Source organism: Ixodes scapularis, unplaced genomic scaffold, assembly GCF_016920785.2.
Source record: "Ixodes scapularis isolate PalLabHiFi unplaced genomic scaffold, ASM1692078v2 PGA_scaffold0__279_contigs__length_252992795, whole genome shotgun sequence".
Classification (NCBI taxonomy): domain Eukaryota; kingdom Metazoa; phylum Arthropoda; class Arachnida; order Ixodida; family Ixodidae; genus Ixodes; species Ixodes scapularis.
The window spans coordinates 125,611,885-125,639,405 of NW_024609835.1; the positions used below are offsets into that span (position 1 = coordinate 125,611,885).

The window sequence follows — 27,521 nt, forward strand, 5'->3', positions numbered from 1 at the left end:
TCCTGCCGATGTCTATTCCCAACTCCAACCTCGCGCATTTAATCCTCCTTACTGCGCTTTCTATTTTGACCGACAGGCGGAGCCAGGTCTTGCTGCCCACTTAATTAAGCGATAACTCCCTGCTCCTCTCCTTTACGTCTTTTCCGCTGGGTGGCGTCGCCTTCATTTGAATCGTGTATTCATATTTTTTCTAGTTCACAAAAGCTGAGTCATCGTCACTCATTATCACGTGACGCCACGGCCTTCCACACTGGAGCCTCGTGTTCTACAGGAGACGTCGGGTGCCACGGCGCCTCCACCGCATCCCGCGTCGGCGCGCGTGCCCTTCCGTCGACTGCCGGGAGGCGCCTCGGGCTCATCGCGAACCGTCCCCGACCACGTCCAACTCGGCGTCGAGGTCGGAGCCGCACGATCCTGGGTTGGAGTCGTCGGAGAGCGGGTTCCCTCCCGCCGACGAGGACTCCTCGCCGGCCTTGCGCATCTGCTTCTTGTGCTTCATGCGCCTGTTCTGGAACCACGTCTTCACCTGCGCACACGGGACAGCGGCGGGAACATGGTTTTAAAATAGGAAATGTGGTTAGGCGTCTCACAACGGACTGCTTTCACACAAAGACGACACCAAGCGGCGAAAGTTTGAAGTGCTGTTGGTGTAAAGAAAGGAAATGAGTCACGGAGGAAGCACAAGGAGGTACCGCGACCTTCTTCCCGAACTTTCAGCTTCCGCGGGATTGAGGCCTGCACATGCGCAGAACAATTCTTGAAGAAAAAAAAAATGTCCGATCCGGCAAACCTCGGAAAGAGCTTGGACGGTGGAGCGAAACTTGTTTCAAACAAAAGTACACGTTTAACTTAAGTTTACTATACAAAAACTTGAGAAGGTGCAGCGTGCACTACTTTTGGGGCAATGGGAGCGTGAGCAGGATCCGAACAAGCTGGCTTATCGTGGGGCTAGTGCCATTAAATAATCTACGCTTCAGAGTAGCGACACTTGGCCATATTGTGTCTTAAGATCATGGTTGCCAGTTATCTGAAGCTTTATCTGAAATCACAGGAAACGCTTTTCCGCCCTCCACAAATGTTTAAACAGTTCGCGACAGAGCAAAGCAATATCATATGAGCTTCCTAACACCGAATCTAATGCCGAGGAAGTTGCGATTTCGAATCATGACGGATCGGCAGTTGCGTTTGCTCTGCATACGAGCCAAAATGGCGGCGCCCAGAACAATGTCGGGGAACGGAGTGCCGGTACTCTAAGCGCAGCTCATGTACTGGCTCTTGTGGGGGCTTAAGCGGCCCTTAAATTACAAAACCCATCCAGATAGTCAAGATGAACGAGGGCACACGAAGGTGAACATATACAAAAGTTTTCATGCACTATCAATCATATCTTACTTGTCGAGACACTCAAGCTCTTTCTTCCTTGCTTCCAATATTGTTTTGTCCTACCTTCACTTACACGATATGTTTGTATTTCATAAATATGTATTCTACACACAGCATTAATGCGATCTGCTAACATCAAGTGCCAATGCAAGAATCGCCTCCTCAGTAGCAAGGCGGCTCTGTTAAACCCTCTGAACAAGTCATTTTTAATACGTTATCCTATTTTTTTTATTTAATTGCTCTTATTACTGGTTGCAATAAGGAAAGCACGCTCGGGTCTCCTCGCGATTTGAACTCCTTAATAACCACAGGACTACCACGCATAAAAGTTAATATCATAGTTAAAATATTCGTCGGCGATGTGATCTGTGATTAGCTAGATCTTTGGATGCAGTTTGATTACTTATATAGAATACCCCGGAAATGTGCAGAAAGCGATGCTTCCACACTTTTCACTCCGATGGTGCCGTCTAACTCACGACCTTCACAGTACAAAAATTTAAACAGCCCGAAGTTGGACTCTCCTGACATAAAGTGACTCGTTGATTTGTGCTCACAGCAGCCCACCAGGATGTCCTCAAAAAACCGAGGAAACGAATAAAGCCGTGCCTGACAGACGCATCGCAGCAAGAACCTCTGTAATGGTTTGCGTTTATTTTTAAATTATATCTAGTAAGAGTATAGATGAAGATTCTCATGGACCTTCCACCGTCATCGACACGGCGCACCTGCAAAAACCAAACTTAATGTTGTTGTTTTTTTTGTTTTATTTCGTGCACGTATGTTAGCATTTTTATGTAACAGAGGCACCAAAGGCTTCTGGTGCTGCTCATTTTACTGCGGTGCCGCAACACCCCCGAGCTGAATAAATGTTATCATTGCCATAACTGGGTTTCTATATGACATGATCCAATGACATTTTAGCGCATGGCGCTTTATCGAAAACCGTCCATTCGAGCGAATCGGCGTTTTCGCGAATGACGTGTATCACTGGGGCGCTTGTTAACCCACCCAGCCCCCCTCCCCCCGTTCACGCCGCTTCGCGGCGACAGTCTGCGGTGGTTCATTACAAAAATGTTAACCCACCTGGCCCACCTGTACACGCCGCCTCACTGCGACCGAATTCGCCAAAGTGTCTTACGATGACATGTCGGGGGCTGGACTTCGCTCTCTAGAACGACGTTCGATCAACTGAGTGCCACCCGCTATTACCACCGCCCCGCATCCCCTCCGTGCCCTTTAGTCCTCAAAAGCGGCGACAACGTTTCCAAAGCGCCCCTTCCCCGTTCCGCCCGAGGACACAATTTGCGACGTCAGCCGCTGTCGCCCAACGCGGCCGGACTCCGCTCCTCTTCTTCTGCTTCCAGCTGGAAGTCGATAATAAAGCGGGAAGCGTCCAGGAGAAGGAAGAAAGGAAGCTCCGCGGCGATTTCGTGATCGAGACAATGGCGAGCGTTTGTTACTCATTGTGTCGGGCGAGCGTCTCGCCCGGGGGACGAGCGATGTAATCTTTTATCGAGGGTCCCACCACTCGTTTCGAGGGCTGCTCTATCGGCGACCGTCGTCGGAGACGGGGGCACGTTCACTCCGCCGAGCGAGCGCGCCGCTTTTATTCCCTCATCCGGTGCGTCGTTAGAACAAAACAAAGCGCACGTGTTCGAGATGAGAGGGCTGTCAAGAGTTTAGAACCAAGTTAAACTTCAATATTTTGAAAGCTTTTTTTTTTTCTTTTTTACGAGGGACATTGTACATAAAAAGGCGAACACAGCGTTCCTATGATTTTCACATTTTTGTTGAAGCTTAGAGCAACAGCCATTCCAGCCGCAATGTTCGAACTGCTAACGTTTTGCGGACGTCTGCTGTTTCAGTGCCCGTGGAGCCTGTGCAAGCCCTCCGGGGGAACAGTCAAGCTAGGTCGTAGCTGCCGCAGTGCTAATCTAACTGGACATTAGGAAAGCTGAATGAAATAATTTTATGTTTGCAATTTAACGACCGAAAGTTACCTTTCATCAACATAAAATTTGGTTTCAGAACTTCAAGGCTCGAAATTAATGTAACACGAAGAGCAAGAATATTGATGCGACCTGATAGAGTTTGCAAAGAAAACTTCGATGGGCGTAACAAAAAAAGAAACAAAATTAGAAGCGAAAAACTGGGCTGCAGAGACCACTATTGTTGGTTGTCTATGAACTGCGACAGCATTCGCCACGAGACTCACGTCGCAGCTCACCGTAAATACGACAATGAAAATTTTGAGAAAAAACTTTATTTTATGATCAGTCTACGACGCAATAATTGCCGTCAGTTCGACTGCAATGCGCCACTTTCAAATTTAGTGATCGCTTCGTCCGTGTAATTGTTTAATCTTCTGTCTCTGTGTAATCGTTTAATGTTCAAGCTGTTTCCCCACCACCATTGCAGCTTCGTATGTGTGCCTCGTTCTATCACTCTAAATAATATTCAAGCTGCTTCACCACCATCATTCACCCTGTACCAACTAGCTGAACTCGAGCCAATAACGGCTTTGCAGCTTGGGCGCTACTGTGAGTGTGTGCGTACTGCCGCTCCGTGTATGCGCGACGCGGGTTTATCTGCTTGCTAGGACGACGTCGAGAACAACGTCCAAGAGGAAGATGTTAAAAACGACGTCTAGGGCGACCTCTAGGACGACATCTATGGCGATCTCGAGGACCTCAGGGACTACCTATAAGACGACATCTTGGACGATTCCAAGGGCGACGTCCAGGAGGGCGTTGAGGTTGATGTCCTAGAGGATGACGTCCAAGACGACGTCTATAGGACGACCTCTAAAGTTATCTCAAGGACGACCTCAAGAATGACGTGTAGGACGACCTTTAGTACGACGTCAAGGACGATGTGCGCATACGCGCGGCGTATTCGAGGCCAGAGAGCGCATCGCGATAACCGGGTGAAGTAGCTAAGGAATGCTATCGCATTAAAAGAGGCTTTACTTCTGATTCCGCGATGCTTCGCTGCCGATTTATCGAAATGCGCATTCCTTGTCTTCTAATAAAACTATAATTCGCAGATTAGATTACTACGAGCCCCATAGCTAAGCACGATATGTCCGCGACTTTGGCGCTCCGAGAACCTTCAGCCCTTAGCACGTCGAGCACGGTAACAGTCGGCACGTCGCCGCTTCTGTTACTTTCTTCTTTTCAGTCCCCTCCTACATGAGATGCATTCTGAGAACTGCGGCACATCCCTCACTTGACTCGCGCGTGTGCGATAAGGAGAGGATGACGACACGTCACCCACCCGCGCAAGCGTTTTTTACTTAACGACAAGAATCTTCAAGGGGGAGAGGGATGACTAAAAATATGCTACAACATTGAGAAAACAAAAAGTGTAGCCAAGTGCTGCAGTATGTGTTCGTGAACGCGCATAAGAACCCCAGGAATGCTTCGAAGAGATGAGCAAACTCTCACAAATTGCAGACCAAATAACGTGCCGAGCACAACGCGAGCATAATGAAGGTCCTCGTTTCAGCGTTGTCCTTTTTCATTTTTTATTCGCATTATTTTAAGAACACATTCGTCCAAAGATCTATAGAATTCCTGTTCTCATAAATGTTTGTGCCTTAAGAAGTCAGATCATTGCGTTAAGAACAACAACTTTCAGTGTTGCAGCAGGCCCCCAGACATGGGCGCATTTTCAGCGTTCACTCCATGTGCTTCGTTTCATACCACATATCCGAGAGCAGTCGAAGGCACGAAGACCTATATCGACAAAAACACATACTATAAACGCACATCCCTTGGCTCTCTCTGTATACGTGATTGATTTAGCGATGATAAAACACTAATACCCGAATCCCACTATAGAGTGACTAACAGAAACAAACGACAGCAACAAGCCTCAAACACATGCAGCATGCTCGCGATGGTACTTTTGGCAGGCGTTTAGTTGTTCGCTGCTCCTGAAGTAAGCACGAGTGATTGCGAGCCTGCCAAAGATACCCTCTCGTGCATTATGCTCGTGTTTGAGCATAGCCTCCTTTATACTACAAAGCCTGTGAAATCCCGAAAGACTCTAGTTTAAGGCTTGTCGCTGTCGTTTGTTTCTGTTCGTCGCTCTAGTGGGACTCGGGCATAACAGACTCACGACAAACACAATGACGTTGCGCTGTTAACGTTGTCTGATGCGTCCCATCGGCTGGTAGCGTCTACCGGGCTCTGACTTAAGCTGAAACGAAGGAGCTTCGCAAGAGCGTCTACCTGCGGCTGTTGCGGACCCCATCGGACGCAGCGTCGTCGTCATGGCAGGGCCAATTAGGCGGCCCTTCTGTCGAAGGACACGCGGCGGGTGGGTCTAATCCCCGGCCCATTGAGACCGCGCGTTCCCATGCAACCCACGGCGCGAGGCCCGCACACCCCCAACCGGAAATCGGAAGCCTCCTACGCGCGGCCCCTCGCCGTTTGCCCCAGACGGTTGATGCACCGCCACGCGCCGCTCGTCCGGACGGGGTGTTGGATTGCAGTTCACACGTGCCAGCTTGGGGCAAATGGTTCGCATACGATCGGCACCGTTTGGTGGGCTGGTTGAGGGCCTTATCGCCGTATCATTGACGTCGCCGCCAACTGCGCGGGACGCACTCTGACGCCACTCGAGCTACGTCGAAAGAGCCCACTGCCGCTCTCACCTCAAGGACATTAGTGAGTCGTAGTATTCCGCATACGAGCGAATGAAAACACTGTGCGCTTGCACCGTACACAAGCAAACGCAAGCACCGTGTATACCAACAAATGCAAGAACTGTGCTCCACGACGCGTATGCTCTGTCGTGTTTTGCTCCTTTACGCAATACTCTCTACTCTGCCTGGCGGCTATACTTATGCCCGTTTGCAGCAAGCAGCGGGCTAGTGACGCCCGCGGCTCATCGCGCCGTATAGCATTTGCCATTCCTACTTGTTCTTGCCGAGAAAAACAAATTCGGTGTCTTTCGGCGGCTTCGTAGACTTTCTTTCATTCGATCAAGTAGGGTTCATTCATCTTCATATTTTCGATTATTTTCACGTAGGGGGGTATTCACCGGCCGCCATAAGTGCACCGTTCACTGCAGGCACGTAGCCAGAATTTTGGTTCGCCCAAATCATGACAAAATGCTGTATGAGGGGGAGGGGGGAAAGGAGGTTCCAGCAAAATGAAAGATTTCGGGGGGGGGGGGGGGGGCATGGGCCTTCCCCCTGGCTACGTGTCTAGTTCACTGGGCATGACAACCACCTCACACTTATTGGCCGCCAGGATCGTCGATCTAGATGGCGTGCAATGAAAACAAGCACTGTGAGCACTCGCCGTCGGCGCGCGCTCACGGCAGAAGCGGACTGAACTATATGACTTCCATTGATTACGCTATATTGGAGACAAGGCGTTTTGATGGCTCCCCCATATGCTTGCTAACTGTAACTACATGACTAGGATTATCGATTGCCAGTAACAAGTTCAAAAGTGTTTAAAAAAAGGGAAACACAGTGGAAGTTGTTAAAGTTAACAGTCTGATATTCTTTTTATTTCCAACAAATGAAATGACAATTTACCATGCTCAAGATGTTATGGTGAGAGTTTGACCAATCGTCCAAGGCCGACCACCGCGACACACCCATGGTCGCGCACAGCGCTGCAGTAATCACTGACGTGACAAGACACAACAACAACAAAATTCCAGTTTTTTTGTTTGTTTCTCTTTTTAGAGCAAGATTGAGATTTAGGGTTTTCGGACGACGCTCAGCAAGTTTATAATTGTATGACTATTTTCACCCATTAAAAAGTTAATTAATTTTTTTAGTTAATTAGCCGACTGGTCGTTACGATTAGCCCAATATACTATGTCCCCCTGGCCGTATAACTCACCTGTCCAAACCGCATAAGTGTAGCCTTCACATCTTTTTGTTTTTAAACAAATCTGTAAATCTAAGAAAATATACGCCAAAGCGGCCTGAGAAATAGACATTTCATTATAACAAAAAGTATGTACCGCTTCCTCAGCAAAAAATGCAAATGATCCACTTAGCGAGGATCACTTTTCCTGTGGCAGACCTGGGAAGCAGTTCGTTGCAAGTAACAGATTGCCTGTGATTTTGGTCTGTCTTAATTTAGTTTTGTGATCTTCAACATTACATTTGCTCCCTCGGACTCTAATTTGTACATTTCATTCTATTGCAAAATATTTATAATAAACTTCTCTAATTACTCGTTACTTTTATATAAAAAAGTCTATACGAGCATTAAGCTGTAATTTAAGCATCATGATCGGCCAATTCAACATCATAAAACGAGCTCAGAAATATCAAGTAAAAACATCGCGAAGAAGGGGACGCAAACCCAAGAAAAACTAAAGCAGGATCGAGCTTCAGAGCGAACGCTCGGGTGCTTTCGGAGTTGAATCGCATTTGTTTCGAATTCTACGCACTTCACTCTAGCATACTGTAGACTCAATGCTGCACTCGTGAATAACGTTTTGTGGCGTTTTCGACGAGAGGGGGAGTGCACGCGCAGGGCTTTAATCGGCGCTGATACGCGCGCTCCCGTAGTTTTGACCGCATAGCCACAGAATGTCGTCCACGGGTTTCATCCCACACAAGTGCGATGCAGCGAAACTGCGTCGCACTTTCCTCGTCACTCGGGCATTTTTGCATCTCTCTATCAGAGGAGCCGTATTCTGGGGGAGAGGAGGAGACTAGAGAGCGGGACGTCATCAGAATTTCGAACGCTGGTCGGGATTGATTAGTGGGTGAGCGCAATGCTACGCGGAGAGCAAGTCGTCCGCTTCTTGCGCGAGAGTTGCGGCGACGCCAGAACAACGCCGAGCTCTGATTGGATTTGATTGAAAGGATATATTGCCTAGACCTCAATGCTAGATGCCTTAAGCTCTACCCCCTATACTTTAAACGATTTATTTTTCGGAGGCTCACTATTTCGCGATTTAGGTCGAAGCTGAAGTTTTAGAATAATCCTCCCCCCCCCCCCCCCCCTACCTCCGCTCTCGAATAGTTCCGACGCCACTGCGGCCCCTTCTCCCGCTCGTAGAACACCGCGGGAAAGGCGATGCCTTCTCACCTGCGTCTCGGAGAGGCTGAGCGCCGTGGCCAGCTCAAGCCTCTCCGGCGTGGACAGGTACCGCTGGGCCTCGAAGCGCTTCTCCAGGCCGTGCAGCTGGTGGTCGCTGAACACGGTGCGCGCCTTGCGACGCCGGCACGGCCGGGATCCCGGGTCGCCCGGAAACAGGCTCTGGAACGGCAGCCCTGCGCACACCAAGGCCGGAGAAACGCCGGTGTACCAAGCAGGCTTCTTCCCGAAGAGACAAGTATTAAGGCCACGAGAGATCTTGACATCTTAAGAAACGCAGGGAGTTTCGAGCATCTCATTATCGCTCCTCGGCTAATGAGATTGCTGCATTAGCCGATAAGAATGTCGAAGAACCAATCACGAAGCAGAAACACGACAAGCCACGCCCCGCGTTTCTCAAGTTGTAGGTAACATATATGTATACATTAGAAACAACAAATATGTATACATTAGACAGCAAGGAAATGCTCCATTTCCTTGTTGTCTTGTGGACGCCGTCATTTTCCTTCTGACAGTTGGTGAGGGGGTTAGGACTAAAAGTGGTACCTCCTCCTACCTAATTCCACTTTAGCAGAGGTGGGAAAAGCTTCCACTGCGCGTTGTTGATCTTCCGCCGACTCTAGCGCAAAGTGGGCGCAGTGACCGATAGCTCCAGGACGATGTTCACTGGGGTAAATTGAGTTTGCACTCGCTGCGTGGTTGTTATTTTATAAAAATGCACAGATATATGTTACGTACGCGCACTGTGATAATGCAACTAGAACCAAACACAGAACAAATGCATTATGCTTTACTGCTTGACCACGTAATCTTCTCTGTTTTTTTTTTTTTTAGGTTGTGTTGACAAGTGCGGTAAATATAGTGCAAATATGTCTGTTATTTTCGGTAATACTTTTAATACTTTTAACTTTTAGCTTGTCTAGCCACAACCTTTTGCATCACGGTCGGCTGTATATGGTTGAAATAAAATAAAATAAATGAATAAATAAAAAGGCGACTTCTACAGCTTTAGATTCGCTGTCAGGAAGCTCGGGAGATGTTGTTGTGATCACTCACGGATTGTTTTAGCATTTTATGACGACCAAAAAGTGTGTCCTGCGATTTTAGATAATGTTTAAAGCTAACTGTCAAGAATACTTGTAGGCATCAAAACGTCTGAAACGTCGTGAGTCTCGAACGTCGTTTATTTTAGTTGCTCTCGAAACAAGTAAGGAGCGCGTGCCGGTGCCAGTCTGATACATGTCCTGTCATCTAGTATTAGCTGCAAAAACGCCCCCGCTTCACCTGCGTTTGTGCAGCGGAAGCGCAGTGCGCGTGTTTATGTGAAACGCATAGAACCAGAAGCTCAGTTTTGTTTACGGTTATTTAAATGTTTTCATTCAAAGCCGTCTGACATTCACCCTTCTTTACAGGGGTACTGTCGTCAGCGCTGTTGGCTATGTTTTGACTGCCAAACATCGTGTTTTTTTTAAAGTTTTGTTTAGGCTAGCAAGCGAGCTACCTTTGACGGCCTGATACACTAAAATCTTACGCGCCAATTTTGCTCAGGATATCAATTATTGCTACCAGCATTGCGGTTAAAGGCAACTATGAATGGTTGGTAACTCAATCCTAGTGTTTAAATGAAAATTATTCTGCAAAGCGAGGCAAATCCTAGGCCTTTCGAAAAAAAAAAAAAAAGTTTCCAAGTCAGCACTTGACGCACGAAGCTTATAGCTCACAAAGTTCAGAAGCGTTGGAAAAAGCCTGCACAATCGCCGTGGCAGTGCTCATAAACCTTTCGTTCTTGTTATTCTTTTTTAGAGGCTTACATTTGTTTGCGATAAAGCCAAGCTTCACCACCGAATTCAGAAACCTTACTCAAACTACACTCAAACTGAAGGGCCCCTCCACTTTCTCGAGGAAGGCGGCGGATCCGTCCTCGCGATTGGCCAGCGCCGGCCCTCGCGCCTTCCTCGAGGAAGAGGAGGGGCCCTTCAGTTTGAGTGTAGTTTGAGTGAGGTTTCTGAATTCGGCGGTCAACATCCAGTCTCGCAACCGCGGGCACGCCTCAGTAAAACTTTGAAAAATAGGTGTTTAAACAGACCACGCAGAAGCGCATGGTGGTATCAATACATTGTAGCTTTATCTCTCTCTCTCTCTCTCTCTCTCTATATATATATATATATATATATATATGGTGTTTCTTTTTATTCCTTCAGATTTGTATTAAAAAAAGCAGTGAAAGCTACACTTACGCGGTTTGTGTAGGTGAGTTATACGGTCAGGGGGACATAGTATAGGAAGAAAGTCGCAACTATCCGTCGGCTGATTAATTAAAATTCACGAATTAACTTTTAATAACTGCGCATATAGATATAGTTCTAATTAGGAACTTGCTGAGCATCAATAAAAACCATTAAATCAACTCTTTTTAAAAGGTTAGAACACCGGGGCATCATTTTATGGCGTTCTGTAAAAACGCTCCATTTGGACGCGTTTCTAGATTTCGGTTTCTTATCGGAGCGCATCTCTGCGCCCGCGGTCCTGCTCCCCGGTGTCCGCGGCGCGAAGCCACCTCCTCGCCTCCCTCGTAGAATGGAGGGAAGTAGGGCGCACGTGTGCTGCGCGTCTCAGCCAATGGGGAGCAGGACCGCGGGCGTGTAGATGCGCTCCGATAAGAAACCGAAATCTAGAAACGCGTCCGAATCGAGCGTTTTTACAGAACGCCGTAAAATGCTGCAGCGGCGTTATATTCTTCTAAAAATAGTCGATTTAGTGGTTTTCGATGATGCTCAGTAAGTTTCTAATTAGAACTATATGTCTATTTGCACTAATTAAAACGTTAATTAACACATTTGACTTAATTAGCCGGCTGATAGTTGCGACTATCTTCCTATACTATGTCCCCCTGGCCCTATAACTGACCTGCACAAACCACATAAGTCTATAGCTTTCACGGCTTTTTAAACAAATCTGAAAGGATAAAAAACTATATATATATCTATATATATATATATATATATATATATATATATATATATATATATATATATATATATATATATATATTCTACATTGTTCAAACCTGTCGGTGACTCCAAATCCTTGCCTTTCTTCTGCTCCTTGTCTCCTGAGTCCGCGACGTCGCCGTCGCCCAACTCCGCCTTTGCACAACTATATACCTTTCCCCACCACGCGAGTCCTCCTCTAAGCAATGAGCTTCGACTCCGAAGGCATTCCATCGACCCGGCAGAATGGAGAAGGCGAGCTGAGCGCACGTGTGGAGCCCGTACTCGACAGACATCGAGCAGCAGTTTAGGTCGCGACGCCGCTCATCAGCTCGGAGGGACCAGCGGAAAGATGAAGTTTGCCCGGATTTCAGAGTGCTTCGAACTGGTCGATGATCGGGGTCACGTGGTTTAGGGGCCGAGTTTTCAAATCGCCGATCGTTCGCAAGCCCCTTCGAGCTTAGCTCAGTGTTTCCACCCGTTATCCTCCTCGCCACGCGCCAACTCGCGCATGCGCACGAGCAGCCGGTCTGCCCAAGAAGCGTCCGCCTTCAAATTTTAAACACTCTCTATGGTTTGAGTTGCCCCCCTCTCTTGAATCTAGACGCTCTAGAAAAAGAAAAAACACGAAAAAACAAAGCTGCGACGCTGTAGCAGCAGTCGGTATACACGGGCAAGCCCCCGGGCAAAAGGCTGTGCGAGCTCCCTGGCGGCGTCCGAGGGAAACTCTGTTGGGGGCGCTAATTAGTCGCTTCTTAGTCCGGTCCCGTTAATGCCATCAGCGCGGCGGTGCTGCTCTCGGCGCAGCCATTGCACGAGACCGCCTCGCATTAAGCTTCGCAGCATCAACTAACGAGGTTAATTATGATGGGCCTGCAGCAGTGCCGCCTCCCTTTCATTCCTTTCTGCGTCGCGAACGACGCGAGGAGGAAGGCAGGGCGCCGCGCGTATCTGTATCCGGAAACGATGACTAATGATAAACAACTTCGAGCTGCGCATGCGTGACGTTAGTATACGCCAAGAAATGTCCGCATGTACACGCTACGTCGCATTGACATCTCAACAGCTTGGATCGCGGTACTTGTGTATGTTTTTTTTGTTTTTTCCTAAAAGTCACGTGCTTTTGGGTTTCTAACACGAAATAGTAGGTTTCCTAGGGCTTAGGCTAATTCAAATCTGCTGAAGACAGTGGTTGCTACAAAGAATTCCTTTAATCTAACCCACCTGCCCTCGGTATAATAAGTTAAGAATTCAAGAAAGTTAACGCTTTATGTACGGCCCCTATTAATATGAAATACTCATACATCAATGCAGTTCCAGGCGGCTGAGCCGAATTCGCTTTGCCGAAGCCCGCATTCCGTGGGGTGAAGAAACAAATAACGAATTATTATAGTGGCTCTCTTTAAAAATAAAGTACCTATGAGGCTAGCGTCTCCTCAACAACGCCACATACTGTCTAAGCGAATGGGTCTTTCGTATTTTTGGAGGCTGTACTTCGCTTGTCCGTCTGTACTGAATTTCCACGCACTGTTTTGGCACACCTTGACAAACAGAGGAAGCTTCGTTTCCACTGAGTCAACAGAAACTCTGGCATCGAAAGGGGCTTTTGGCAGCCCTTTACGGGAGCTGGTCTAGCGATGCATTGGCAGTTGTTTCACATCCGCCGTCCTTATTGGCTCTCCGAAACCTTAGTTTTTGTCGTCTTCCAAGTTACGCGGGAAAAGAGTGAAATTAGCTCGTGACGCAACTTAAAACACAGCTAGTGACTATTTATATAAGTTGTAACTATATAATATACAACTATGAAATTTGTAACTATGTAATTGGCAACTACGTAATTTGTAACTATATAATTTTTAACTTCGTTTTCGTAACTATATAATTTGCAACCGTGTATTGTGTAACTATATAATTGGCGACTATGTCACTTTTAACTCCATAGTTTACAACTATGTAAATTTTGGCTATCTAATCCTTTTAGCGATTTGTTCAAGCAAGTAAGCTTGTGAAGAGAATGAACCAAGTTTACGGTCATTATGGTATACTATATTGACCGTAAACCGTATACTATACGAGAGGTTAAAATATGCAGGTTTTTTTCGAAGCCCCACAAGTGCTCCTGCCCCTTGTTCTTCTTCGACCAGCCGAGCTCTCAACTTCCTTTTCCTCTTCGTATCAATATCATCAATAGGCCATATTTTAACATATCTTGGCAAATTACAGAAAACATGATCCTAGTCAGCCATATCAGCGTTGGAGCATTGCACGGGATATATCTTATAACAAGTGTGGACTATAGGTGATCCTTGTCGCGTGATTCGCTTCGACGGCCTCATTGACTCTCTTGGGGCATTCTTTTTGCTATTTGCCAAGTCATGCTTGTTCAAAAATTAGCGCAATACATTTTATAAGCGTCCGTTCCCTGCGTGTTTAATGGTGTCAGGTGTATCCGCCTGTCGCCTGACACCTGACACTCGCCTTCGCAGCGCCCCAGACAACTTGTTACAAAATGGTAAACAAAAATCACCCGAAAAAAATTGCTTCAGGTCACATCTTATTTGTTTTCTTTATACTATTTTAACTTTGCAGTGGAGCTTCCTTCCATTATTCTACATTTCAGCGTCTCTTCTTTTTTTAACTGTCTTTTTTTAATGTTTATATCCGATGACGTTTCCTCGCTATCCTGTGCATTTAGACTTGAGCATGCGGGGCTATTGAGAGAAAAAAAAAGAGTTTTATTTCGAAGTTTCATTTCACACAAACTGTAAAAGGCAGAAACATATTCCTCACATTAGTGGATACAGGGAGGTTCAATGTTCGAAGTTCTATATTACTGAGGTTCTTTACATTCAGTGTGAGCACCGTCTGTTCACTGGTGCGAATGGTTTCAGTCATTCTGAAGTACAACTTGGAGCAGTCCGAAGGGTTTATTTTGGGGTAGTTAAAATAACTTTTGGTGAAAAAGAACAAGACTCTATTTTTATTTACACCACTGTGGATACTTTATTAAAATTCTTGCGTCCACAGCCTGGATGTCTACTTTGCATTCAAATATCAGTGCCACATTTGCTTAGCATACATTGCACGACAAGCTTCGTCACTCAAACACTAAACTAGTTCTTTAGTTGCAGGCAGAAGCACCAGAAACGGCAACAAGATGCCGATTGATGAAGGGTAATAAGAATGGCTGTCGACTGTAATTTTGGGTGCTGAATCAAAGGTAAATCGAATAGCATATTTCTTTGAAACATTGTTGCAATAGAATAATTTTCAGCAACAAAAATCATTTTTCGTTCCAGTTCTGAAAATTATAGTAAAACTGCAATTATTATTTCAGATGAAAAAAAATTAATTCGATTATGAACGTCAATTATATATTATGTGTAAAAGTTATACAGAAATTAGCATGTGAATGATAAATATGCCTTTTTAAAAACTATATATCCTACTGAACTTGTTAAGGTTGTTCCCAAGCTTCCATCCACCTCTCCAGCCAATTAGAAGCTATAATTTAGTACTATGCCATCAAACATGTGTAACCTAAATAAAGGTGGCAACCAAACACGATAGCTGACATAAAAAAATTAACTTACGGAGCAGTTCATTTAAAACCTCTTGCAATACAAAGGGTCCTTTCGTTAAACCACGAATATGAAGCGTTATCGTCAGAATATTGTAGTCTATAAACTTTAGTCGGTGACCGGTTAAGAGTAAAGTGGAAGCTCCTCCCACCTCTTTCCACTTAAGCAGAGCAAATGCTGGAGAGGAGGCGACCTTCTCCCCAGCATGTTCACCGTTCTGAAAGAATACTTTATCCTCAGCACGAGGGTGTTCTGCCAAGATTCAAGATATACCAGATCAGAGTGCTTACTCTGCTGTTGTTACTTCACTGCAGTACAAGAGTGCGCGGTGATAAGCGCACTCAACGAAGCTAACTATTCCGTCAGAAAAAAAAAAAAACGCAAGATAATTATTGCCAAACTTCCGAGCACTGTCAGTGTTCTTATACAGAGATCGAATCGAATAGTAAAGTTATTTGAGGCGATAATCAAAAATTCTCAAAATTCATTCAAGATTACCGTAGTGATCCGGTCGTGTAGCGGGTCCTGCGCTATTGTATTTTCAGTGTTAATAAAGGGAAACTAAGTTTTGCACAATGTTGACACTAATTCCTCACATCTTGAGGTAATGTAGTATGATGTAGCAGGGTAGCACTTAGGCGCAGTTTCACGCAAATGGCGCAGCAACCATATCACTGTGTGTTGCGCGACAATTATCAAAACGGTAATTCATTTCTTGACTCACGCGAATAAACTTGACCCTAGTTATTGAATTTATAGCTTTAACAGTTCGATGTTTCAAATCTTAAAGAGTGGCAGGCAAGGTGAACTGGGCCTTTAAAATCGTTGAACCTTTTCCTGTTAGGAGATGTGAGGAACGTATTTCTGACTTCTACAGTTTGTCCGAAACAAAAATTTAGGTCAAGATAAAAAATAGCGCAGAATTTCTTTTTATTAATTTTTAACCAGTATTAACTTGCCCAGCTTACCACCAGGGGTTTCCCCGGAAATTGAAATTGGGGGGGGGGGGGGGGGGGGTCTAAATTTTAGGTGGGGTTAGGGGGGGAATTAAGAATAGAGGAGTCCTTGTGAATTAAAGGAAAACAAGGGGGGGGGGGGGGGGGGGTTGTAGAGAAATCACTGCTAACCACCTTACTAAAATTTTTAAATTTGATCCTTTTGTTTCTTTTGAATGGCCCTGCATTTCTGATAATTATGCTCCTTCCTTCGTAAGAAATTTATTATTATTATTCGTTGTTTCATGCTTGGACAAACTACACCATGTCTCTTGCGTCTACCAGAAGTTAGCTTTGTCGTGCAAACGACTGTCTCAAAGACGATCAGATTCTAGAACATCACTTGATGTTTAAGGCTCTCCTGCATGCGTGGTGATTTGAAAGAGCCATTTACATTCCATTCCATACATTAAGCTCTACATTTGAACGCTCTTCGTAATAGTGTTCCTTTAGCATTACAGGAGCGGTATTTTAATGCACCGGCTGCTCCGCCGAGAATCATAAAGGTGGCCGTTCATTAATGCTTGGAGAAGACTACATGCGTTTTCTTCACACTATGCACAAACGTCAGTCAGGTTTGTTGTATATATGAATGTTTTGCTAGTGGGCAGTTTATTTATTTATTTATTTTAACATACTGCCCGCGGGGAGACCAAATCAGGTTGTTATGAATTTTAAATGTATGTAAGCACACTTAAGAGAAGGCAAAAGGGTTCTTGAAAAAAAAAAGAGTTAGAGGTGAATACTTGCGTAGGTTTGTCCCGTGAATTCGAATATCTCAAGCCTTTAACCCGAACGTAACACTAGACGCGAGAAAAACTGAAAAACTAACCACTTGATGCGACGTCAGACCCAGAAGTTTCAACTGTTTTGCACGTGCCGGTTGTGAGGAGTCGTGTTCAGCGCTTTTGACTGCTCGGGTAAGGCTTACAGAAGGCACAGGAATGCTGAGATATCTGCATAACGCTAAGGGGGGGAGGGGGGGGGGGGAGGGATCTATGTTTATACAGAATAGAACTTGGTCTGTCTCAACGGGCGACTTGTCTTCCAACTGAAGATGAGAAAATTTAGCCAGTGCGGTACAACCGCCAGCCTGGGGTCTTTAACGTGCCTCACGCAGTAGTGATACACGACCTCACGCGGGTATGATGCTCATCCAGATCGAAATGGGCAGGGGTGGGGATTGAGCCGAGGATGCTGGGTTCTGCAGCGCGAGCTTTCGCTCCACGTGCTCCAAGCTGGTGTGCCTCTGCATAACCTTACGATTCACTCCTTCCACAAAACGGGCCGGGAAGGAGGGGGGACAGCGGGGGGGGGGGGGGGGGGGGGGGGGGGCTATTTTCAAAGCGCTGTCGTTGCTACTGGGCACATCAATCTGAAAGATAATTTTGTTATTTGTGATCCTAAAAGCAAAATGTAAAAAATGAAAAGAAAGATTTTTGTTCAAATACAATACTACTTTAGTTTATTTTTAAGTATTCAAAATGTTATCGAGAAAACAGCGCATAACACTATATACAGCATTCGTGGATAGGCAGTTTCAGTCGTCAACATACTTAACAAACACCAAAAAGAGTTTATAAAGAAGTCCGTGTTCAAGAGATGAGGCGCAATAAATGTGTTGTTTCGTTCTAGTTGCGTTATCAAAGTTCGCATATGTAACCTATCTCTTAATATCTAAAAAGTAATGACCATGCATGTAGCAATAAAAAAAATAATTTGATTCGAGTCAACATTATCTTGGTACTTATGGGCAGAAGGCTCGCATTGGGCTTTAGTACGGAGACAGAATATGTAGATCGATAGCGATTGAAAATAAATGGAACAGCTTTACGTTGTATGCTTTCTAGTTTGTAACTATTTTGTTGAGTGAATGGTTCCAAAACTGGACTTGTGTATTCTATCGTTGGTAATATCAGTGACATATGCTGTTAATTTGAGATCTGGACAGCCAAATTCTAATCTCCGTCTTAGTGTCCAGACACATTTTAGCGCTTTATTGGAAACATCCTCTACATATGCAATCCAGCTTAGATTCGATTTCAAAAGAGCGCCAAAATACGTGTACTCCTTCATACTTTTTAAAGGCATCGCCAGGTGAACTGTGCTGATACTATTTTTTTTTCACGCTAAAATTATGTTGCAGCTTTTTTTTAATTTCTATTTGCTATTTGCCACACCAGCTTGTCAATTTTAGAGAATGTTCATTTAATTTCTACTGATTATCAGATATCTGTATGTTAAATATATAATTATATCATCCCCGATGTGTTTAATTTTGACACCAACTTTAAATCCGAGGCTTATGTCACTGCAATATAGAATAAATATTAGGGCCCAAGAACAAACCCCTGAGGCACTCCTCATATAACGAAAAAGCTGTCTGACATTGTACTATTCAACTGCACGAACTACCCTCTACCATTCAGATAAGCTTCATGCCAGACCAGCATTTTATGAGTGGCAATAATCTCCTTGAATTTATGAAGTATCTTTGGGTAACGAACTTGATCAAATACTTTGGCATAATTCAAGAACACCTCATCTATTTGTCCGTCCTTGTCGACGCATTAACTTAGGTCGTATGTTACTTTTATTCGTTGTGTGACTGTTGAGCGACCTCGCCTAAAACCATGCTGATCATATCGTAGAAGGTAATTTGCCTCAAAAAGTTTTTTAATGCGGTTTGGCGATGACGTGTTCAAAGATTCCACAGCTGGTACTTGTCAGCGAGATTGGACAATAGTTAAGTATATTTGTCCTTCCTCCCGACTTGGTATCGAAACTATCTTTCCCGACTTCCAGTCACATGAAAGACTGCCTCAAGATTGTAAATTTGTATGAGTACACTCTAAAAAAATCTCAGTTTTTAGAGTGTACATATAAACTCGAATACAACCAATACCTGCTATCGGTGATACACGTATTTGATCATGTGGAATGGTCCTATCACCACGTGTAAAAAGAGACTTAAAATAACGATTCAACGTTGTACAAATTTTACTTTAATCGCTGATGATTTTATCGTCAACAAGGCTAGCCATTTCCGGTTTTGGCGGGGACAAGTGCCTCCAACACTTATCAAGGAATGTCTTTATAAAACTGTAAAGAGTAGCATTGCAATAAGCTTTTCTCTCTTTTTTTGGCGTTTAATAGATTATTTTATTTGTTGGGACAGGGCTCTTATTTCAGCGACCGCAGACGTTTTTCTCGCCCTTTCATGCGGTGTTTCAGCTGTTAAATACTTTAGGATATTCAAGTCTACCGATCTTTTTGACAGGAAGTGGAACGAAGCAATTTATAGCAGCCTGTGATAGTGTTTTAAGACAAGTCCATGCTTTCTACGCCCTTGTGGTTTCTGAGAGAACATACTGTTCGGAGTCTATAAAATTTATATTCAAAATGTCAAGGGTACCGTCATCATCGGCTCGAGCCAAATCTGACATTACGGTCTTCGCTCGTGGCTGCGAGGTTGGACCGTCAATTTGGCTATGCAAATTACAATTACGTGGTTAGAGATTCCATCTTCTACTTGGTATAAATGGTTCTGTCCAGCATATTGTTTTCTTATCTTCTTTAAAAGTCAGAAGTATTTTAAGCTGCGGTAGTCTTCTTGCCTCACACTTTTCACGAAACCACATCTCCATAGATGGATTTCCTTCTGTACACTTTAATTTCATTATTTTATAAAATTAGAGCATTTTCAAAAGGAATGATATCAGTTTCTTCTACGAATATTGCTTCAGAGAAAAAAATGCGTTTTTGCATGGTATGGTTGGGCCAAAATCTCAGTCTGTGGTTCTTGCGCGCCCCAACATCAGCACAAGTATAGTACGTGGATCAGAGCTTGCGCTTCGCATGCCAATACCAACCAGTATTGTGGGTTGCGGGTAGCTTTATATTTTGCAAACGGGAGGAACGATGTAATATAGTAAACAAAACCTTGCAAGCGCCTTTCATCCTGAGCCACTTAGAAAACGTCACAATAAATAAACGTCCACTTCCTTCAACCGATATATTGTAGTTTTGGTTGCAAGTGTTTCAGGATAGATATGACAAACAATTAGGTCAATAATTAAATTATATTAGTGTGTTCAAACACCTATAATCTGTGCAGGCTCTCCACAACTCAATCTAAAAAAGGGTGTGGCCATTACACCCTTTGTCACATATACGACACCCAAAAACTTCAGTTCGACGTACAGCGCACTCACGTCGAACTGACGGCCCTAACTTTTGGGAGAGGCTTGATGGCCGATGGGATATATATAGCATAATAAAGAGATAAAATACGTCTCAAAGACTACGAAAGAAACAAATACTGGGGTTTTGCGGTAGGGCCAAGAAAACCCCGATTACTTTTTTTGTAGTCAGTCATACGTAAGTAAGTGCATTAGGTATTCCAATAAGTTGTACAACTCTGGTATCAAATCGCTCGTGAAAGTTGGTACCGTCGGTTCAACGTCAGTGCTCTGTACGTTGAACTAAAGTTTTGGGGCGTATGACGTGTTACATGGGGTGTAAGGATATTCCTTTTAGGGGCTAGCCATGTCCGTACGTCCGTTCGCCGTTGGGTGCACGTGCTCCTGCTCGTGAGCTCACGCGCTCACGTGCTCACGAGCACGTGAGCACGTGCTCCCTTGCTCGTGTATGGCAAAAAAAAAAAAAAAAACCGCATCTCCACGTGGTGAATGATGTTGGTTGGGGCGAAGCTCTGGTGGTGCTTGTCTGCGTAGACGGTGAGCCGCAGCATGCCGAGCCTTGCGCTCGTTTTCATCCATGTCAGAAAGAGAATGTGTGGTATGGAACGTGGTTATATACGCATTTGAGCATTTGACCGCAGCGTGACATGGATGAAAACGAACGAAAGGCTCGGCATGCTGCGGCTCAGCGTCTACGCAGACAAGCACCACCAGAGCTTCACCCCAATCAACATCATTCACCACGTGGAGATGCGTTTTTTTATTATTATTATTGCTCATCGCCGACGTCAAGTCTTCATGGGCCATTTTTTTATATAGTTAGAACTACATACAATAAATAACGAAGGACTTGACTATACTCTTCTGTGTATTATTTTTAGTTAGTAAACCTAAAGGCGCACAATAAAGATCAAAACACATAGGGCCACTCTCAGCAAAACAACAGTCGCTGCCTTCAGAAACCTTCGGTAACGTTTTACTGAATATGAATGGCGTAAAAGGAGCTAAATCACACGGGAAATTTTATTGACTGAATAATAAATTAATACATGGTTCAAGTCTAACAACGAGACATACATCTATCCTCCTCAGTGTGCATTCCTATAAACGCCTCGGTGTCCACATAACGTATGATCTCTCCTGGAATATCTATGTCAACTACGTCACTAACCGCCCTAATCAATTATTTGGTTACATGGAAAGAAAATATTCTGCTGCCCCGGTTTTATTAAAACTTCTTCTTTATATAACTTTAATTTGTATTAAACTTGGATTTAGAGGTTCAATCTAACCCTTGTATTTGCAGCAGATTCCATCTAAAATCGATCCACTCGTTTTATACTTTCCAACTATCCCCGCGAGCATTTCTTTAATGAAACCATCCATTTTCCAGCCTAATTTTCACCTTCGTAGCATAATATCTCTCCTATGTGTGTTTTCTCACGTTTTTTATAGCATTTATTACTGAAACCTTACACTTCGCCAAGCGCCATTTTACAAACCGCTTTGCATATCATTACACATACACACCAATCATCACCTATATCTTTTGATCCCGCATTGCAGCTCATCAACTATTAATACCTCCTTTTTACACCAAACTCTATTTATTGGGACCGCCTTCCCGTAGTGATAGTTACATTTTCCAACACCGTTGATTTCATCATTTTAATTACTAATTTCTTAAATGATATCTCGTAGTAATGTCGTATGTCTGCCTTTTTTAAGTGGTTATATTTATGATTACGTTGCATTGCCCCACTCGCCTCTGCAATACCTTTAGAACCACCTTTCCGCAGCGATAGTTACATTCACTAACGCCGCTGATATTTTTATAATTGAAATTACTAATTTGTGAAATTATGTTTCGTAGTAATGTCGTATGTTTGCTTTTTTTGAGTGGTTATATTCATGTGCACGTTGCATTGCCCCACCCGTCTCGGTAGAGCCTTTGTGTTCCGAGAAATATTAATTAAAATTAAATAGAATTGGAGTAAAGAATGCCCATGTGGTGAAGCATGTTTTGGCTACAAGGCACTGGGGTTCAATTAAGAGTTGAGCGATGAAAATTGTCACATTGTTGCTCATGGTGAATATTAATTAAAAGAAAGAAAGCTCTTTTGTATTATTATATTGCAAAGTGGTAGGACGAATACACTACCACTGTATTCGTTGAACGAAGGGGTATACAAACATATTATACTCAAAAGGTGCCCATCATCACAACAATGATACGCATCATGAAATTGATACCCATCATAAAAACATAGATATCTCAACATGAAGAAATGATACCCATTATAAAAACATTAATACGCATCATAAAAAATGATAGCCATCATAAAAGCAACGATACGCATGATGAAAAAATGATACCCATCATGAAAAAAATGATACCACCATAAAAACAATGATACGTGTTATGAAAAAATGATGCTTAATCTTGCGGACTATTCGCATCTCCAGCCCGCCGCTCGCCCTCTCGCGGACGAACGAAGAACCAGAGGAGCGGAGACGGCGGCGGAGACGGTGGCAGGGACTGTAGGCCGCGGTGCTGCTGTTACCGCATATGACTCTGGTCGGCGTGTTCGTGCGTCAGGTGGTTTTAACGCAAATAAACGAGTGCGTAAAAAAAAAGGAATTGTCGTGTTCGGCTTCGTAACTTTCAAAAATCAACACGCTACTTCTCTCGGAACCACCGCCCCGCCATCTATTCCAGTCTTCAACATTCGAGTACCTCATTTTACAAGTGCCTTACGTCAAGATAAAAAGTACGTAGTCCTAATGTGTGCCTAGGATATTTATCTTGTTCGAATTAAGAAACCAATATTATTGTGCCGCTTTTCAGAAAATGTTAACATAAGAACGAAGCTCGACTTTCTAACACTCTGCGCTAATTCTGGCGAAATGTCTTGGGGGGGCGGCCATCAACCTACCATAACGATATGTCTGGTAATAATTCTTGAAATTGCACAGAATCCCGGCTTTGAAATGAAAAACAAACCAAATTACGATTGATTGTTTCGACAAAAAAAAAAAAAAACTTAAAATAACAAAAGTTTTTAATTTTATTTTATGATGGTTAAGAAATTATTTTCGTTTATTTCAATAGTAGGGCCTCTGAAATAACCGCAAACACATGTTCATTGTTTTCTGTGTAAAAGATGAACCTTTTTTTGTGTGTGTGTGTGTGTGACATGTGACGAGTATTAAAACCTCCGTTCAGCCAACAGCGTGAAAATGCGTAACTGTCTACTGGGCGACCTTTTTTTTTCCTGGTCCTTTCCCCCCCCCCCCCCGTTATGGCGTTTAATATTTTATATTAGGAATCGTTTCTTATTTCGGTAACTTCTTAGACGAATATAATTACCTTTATCTCTACACAAAAACACTTCAGCAGGGAAACAGTCACGGAGCTGGTATTTATTTGTAGAGACATCATACAAATTTATGTCGTCAGATTAACTGCCGGACAACATATAAACATTAAAGGGTTTCCTCCATTCTTTGCACACAGGGCTTTCTTATTTACACGAAAATGTTTAAAACAGAATACACAGTATCAACTGAATTTATTAAAAATAACGCAAAGAATTGCTCTTTTCAATTAAATTAACCAATGAAAGACTAATAATTTTAGTGATATCGCGCTTCCACTTGATATGATACGAGCAAAAAATATACCGTATTGAGATTTAGACAATAAATAGTTGGCACTTCACTGCCTCTTTTAAAATCACGGCATATTTCCGTTTTATATATGAGACGCTTGGCCTTCAACGTCGTAGATAAACAAACGTGTATAGCTTTGGGGTGGTTGGTTTGTGCTCAATTAATGTCAACGTTTCCCCTAAGGTTTTAGACATTATTTAATAGAAAGTATAGCAAACTCTTTAAGGTAACTCGAGCTGGCCAAACAGAACTAAGGGTCACTGATCATTCTCATTACGAAGCAACAAGGAAGCGCGGATCCAATATATACTTATCACCTCTTACGCGCGTCGATGCTTCGAAAACCAGAAAAGGTGCCATCGTGAAACTGTTGCACCCTTAGCCGTTGAAATAACATACACATGACCGCAGCTGAGACAGGGAAGAAAAGGAAGACATGTATAACATTTGCGACAACACACACCGTCGGAGACAGCGTGTCTTAATTGTCGCTTTCTTTCCTTCCTTGTTTCAGGTGCAGTCATGTCAAGTATTCACCAGCTCGCCTGCGCTCTCTATCTTCTTTTAAGTAACAGGTTCCCCAATTTATGTATGATGCAACTCTCTACAATGAAGAGCATTGTGTCCGCAATTAATTTTACCTAATCTTTTTTTGTCAGCCGGTGTTATTTTTTTTATTTCTACCGTATTTTATTTAGTTTATATACTTTCTAACCCTTCCCGGTGTATCAAACGAACTCTGTAAGGGCTTACTTCATCGAGCAATACGCGGTTCTTTTTATTTAGAGATGCGCTCCTGTAACCTTTAACTTGCGATGTAACCACGGAAATATAAAACGAAAGACGAAAAGGGGCTTAAAAATATTAGAAATCGTTAACAAAAAAGGCTCGATAATTAAAACTTAATCGCCCATTGAGTCGTTATCATGAGCACCGTGTGCGACTCTTCGAACGTCCCCTCGGAAAGGAAGGGAATGCACGCACCTGGAGACAGGAGGAAGGACCCCTGCTCGAGCGACTTGCCGAGAAAGTGTGCCGCCGGCAGGAAGGCGGCCACGGCGGCCGCGGGGTTCGGCCCGTACATCTGACCCAGGGCGGGCCCCAGACAGGTCGCGGCGCCGACCCCGTGCGTCTGGAAGGCCCGGACCCCGGACCCGACCAGGGAGATGCCAGACTCGGACAGCGGGCCGGGCGCCGTCAGGATGTCCTCGATCATGAAGGAGCGTCGCGGCGACATCTTCTCCCTGTACACTACGGCTTCGCTGTCAGCCTCCCGTGTCTTGCGGTGAAACGCACTCATCGGAGCGGCCGAAACCTCGTGGCAAACACCCGAGTCATGCTTGTTCTCCGTGTGAAGCGACAACACGCGCGGTGAGCAGCGCACGGCCGCCGGTGCACCACGCTGCTTGTGCGGCGGGCACGCGCGCGCGAGCTTCTTTTTTTTTTTTTATTCGAGGAACGCGTTATGTGGATGTTGTTAGGTCTTCTTTTTTGTTTTGGGGGGTCCCTCTGGAAGCTTCGCGCCGTTCTTTCTCCCGCGCTACAAGGGAGCGCATTTCCTCGATCCCTCGTAGCGCGGAAGGGAGAGATGCCCCTTCCGACCAATGGGGCTTAAAGTGGGAGGCGGGGCTTGGGGAAGTAGGCTCCGCCCCCTCCTTTCTCCCGGTTTGGGGAGGAGGTGGCGCGATGAAGCACGGGCGAGGGAAAGCGCGGGTTAATCTGATTTTCTGTCGTTTCGATTCGGGTTATGTGCGACGCTTAGGGAACCCCCCCCCCCCCCCCTTTTCCTCCTTTTTTTTTCTTTGCCGGGGTACCGCTGCAGATTCTGTGTGACTGTCTGTGTAGAGTAAGAATAAGCGTCGCCTATTTTTATTTTGTTATTTGGTACGGATGATTTTTCTAATTTTTTTGTGGACAGCGGGTTTCCGCTACAGCAACCATGCCGGCATTAGTACTTCCGGATTTCTTTTTGTTTTGTTTTGTTTTTAGTCGTTATTATTTGGTTTAATCTCCGATACCCTTCAAAAGTAAGGTGTTACTCCAACTCGTGCCTTTACGTCCGTCTCGGCCAATTGCGTAATCACGAAGGAATTGATTCTTTATTTCATCCAGTGTCCGACAAGATACTCCAGAGTAGTAGTTGAGTTGTGTTACTAAATACCTGCTTTATAAATTATTTTTAGTACTACTCAAGAAGCATTCTTCGCAGAATATCTTGAGCAGAGTAGAAATACTTATAAATATATTTCAATTAATTTCGGTGATTCTTTCGCACTGCGTAATTTGCGCCGACTTCAGTAACACTAGAATCCTTTTTTTTGCAAGCAACAGACGTAAACAAAATAAAATAGAAGTGCTGTTAACTGTAAGCTAAGTAAAAGGAGTAACATCACTGGTGCATGTTGCAACATGGTATTTTAAAGACGAATGAGCAAAAGGACTCTCCCTACAGTCATACTTCTTGAAAATCACGTCTTCTGGTGGTTTTAGCACCACCTCGGACCCACCGTCTTACTAATCGCCGTGACAAATCACGTTGAGTAGGCATGGCACTTTGTGCTTGAAGTGTGTCCTTAAAGTCTTTTCGTGTCCCTTTCAAAACACAAAAAATGGCACAAATCGGGATAAGACAATATTAAACTTCCTTTTTGCTTGTTCTTTGTGTTTGTTTGTTGATTTTGATACAGCATCTTTCGATCTGTAAGAAGTTCACTTAAACCCTACGGACTCGACGTTGTGGAAAACAACGAAGGAAAGTGACCTTCCTCTCTTTATTGCATCGATCAGCTGGGGGGCCCTCTTATTCTATTTCCTTGGTCCACTTAGACTTCGAAACCAGATATATACTTCGTGTGCCTCAAACAATTGTCGTCTCAACTGCCGCCGGACCTTTCGGTTAGAGTCGGCCAGCGCGCACTCCAAAGCGAACGTCGAATCTCTCGATTCGCGGGTCTACAAACCCGAAACGAACGTCTTCGGACATCTTCGTCGGAAGCGAGCTCGAGTCCGCCCGGAAACCCCTAACGTCGTTTTCCCGCTCCAGGCAGAAGCACTCGCGGAAGCGGTTTGAGACGGCATCGAGTAAACCAATCGTGTTTTCTGTCCTCGGACTCATCTTCTGTCAAACCGTTTGCTGCTGCTGCTTCCCCGAGTTTTCTCCTCCCTCTCCTCTCAGGGACAGAGCTTCCGCGCTTAGTGTCTGAACAGCGCCTGGAACGCGTCCTAAAAAGGGACGTTATAGAGGTGTTGCGTTGTCACCGGCCTTGACATTGACGGTGTCAGCGGGGGCGAATCCGGCAGACGCGCCTCTTCTGCCGCAGGCCATTCTGCTTGACGGTTCACGGAAACTTCGGCGACCAGGAGTTGGGACGCTGCGACGACGACAGCGACACTTGCGGTCCCGATCGTGATTTCGCATTCAGATCTTCTACGCCTGATCGCCAGGATTGCGACTTCCGACGGCGTGACACTCCGGCTTTTGTGATGTCATTTATTGCCACTTCACGGATGTTTTCTATGTATGAGCGGAATAGAACTCTTGAATAGAACCACGGAATAAAACCGCCTGAGGACGTAGGCGATTCAGGCACATGAGCGTCGGAACAATGGGGAG

The 27,521-nt window shown here is 44.6% G+C and overlaps 1 protein-coding gene across 1 annotated transcript; it reads right to left on the bottom strand.

The window, feature by feature from the left end:
• Positions 1-355: 355 nt before the first annotated feature.
• Positions 356-25,208, bottom strand: LOC121047924 (brain-specific homeobox protein homolog). The gene is made up of 3 exons (XM_040503644.1): positions 24,893-25,208; positions 8,460-8,644; positions 356-526 (listed from the first exon to the last, which is right to left on the bottom strand). The coding sequence occupies exons 1-3, from the start codon at positions 25,206-25,208 to the stop codon at positions 356-358; spliced, it is 672 nt and encodes a 223-aa protein (XP_040359578.1).
• Positions 25,209-27,521: the final 2,313 nt, after the last annotated feature.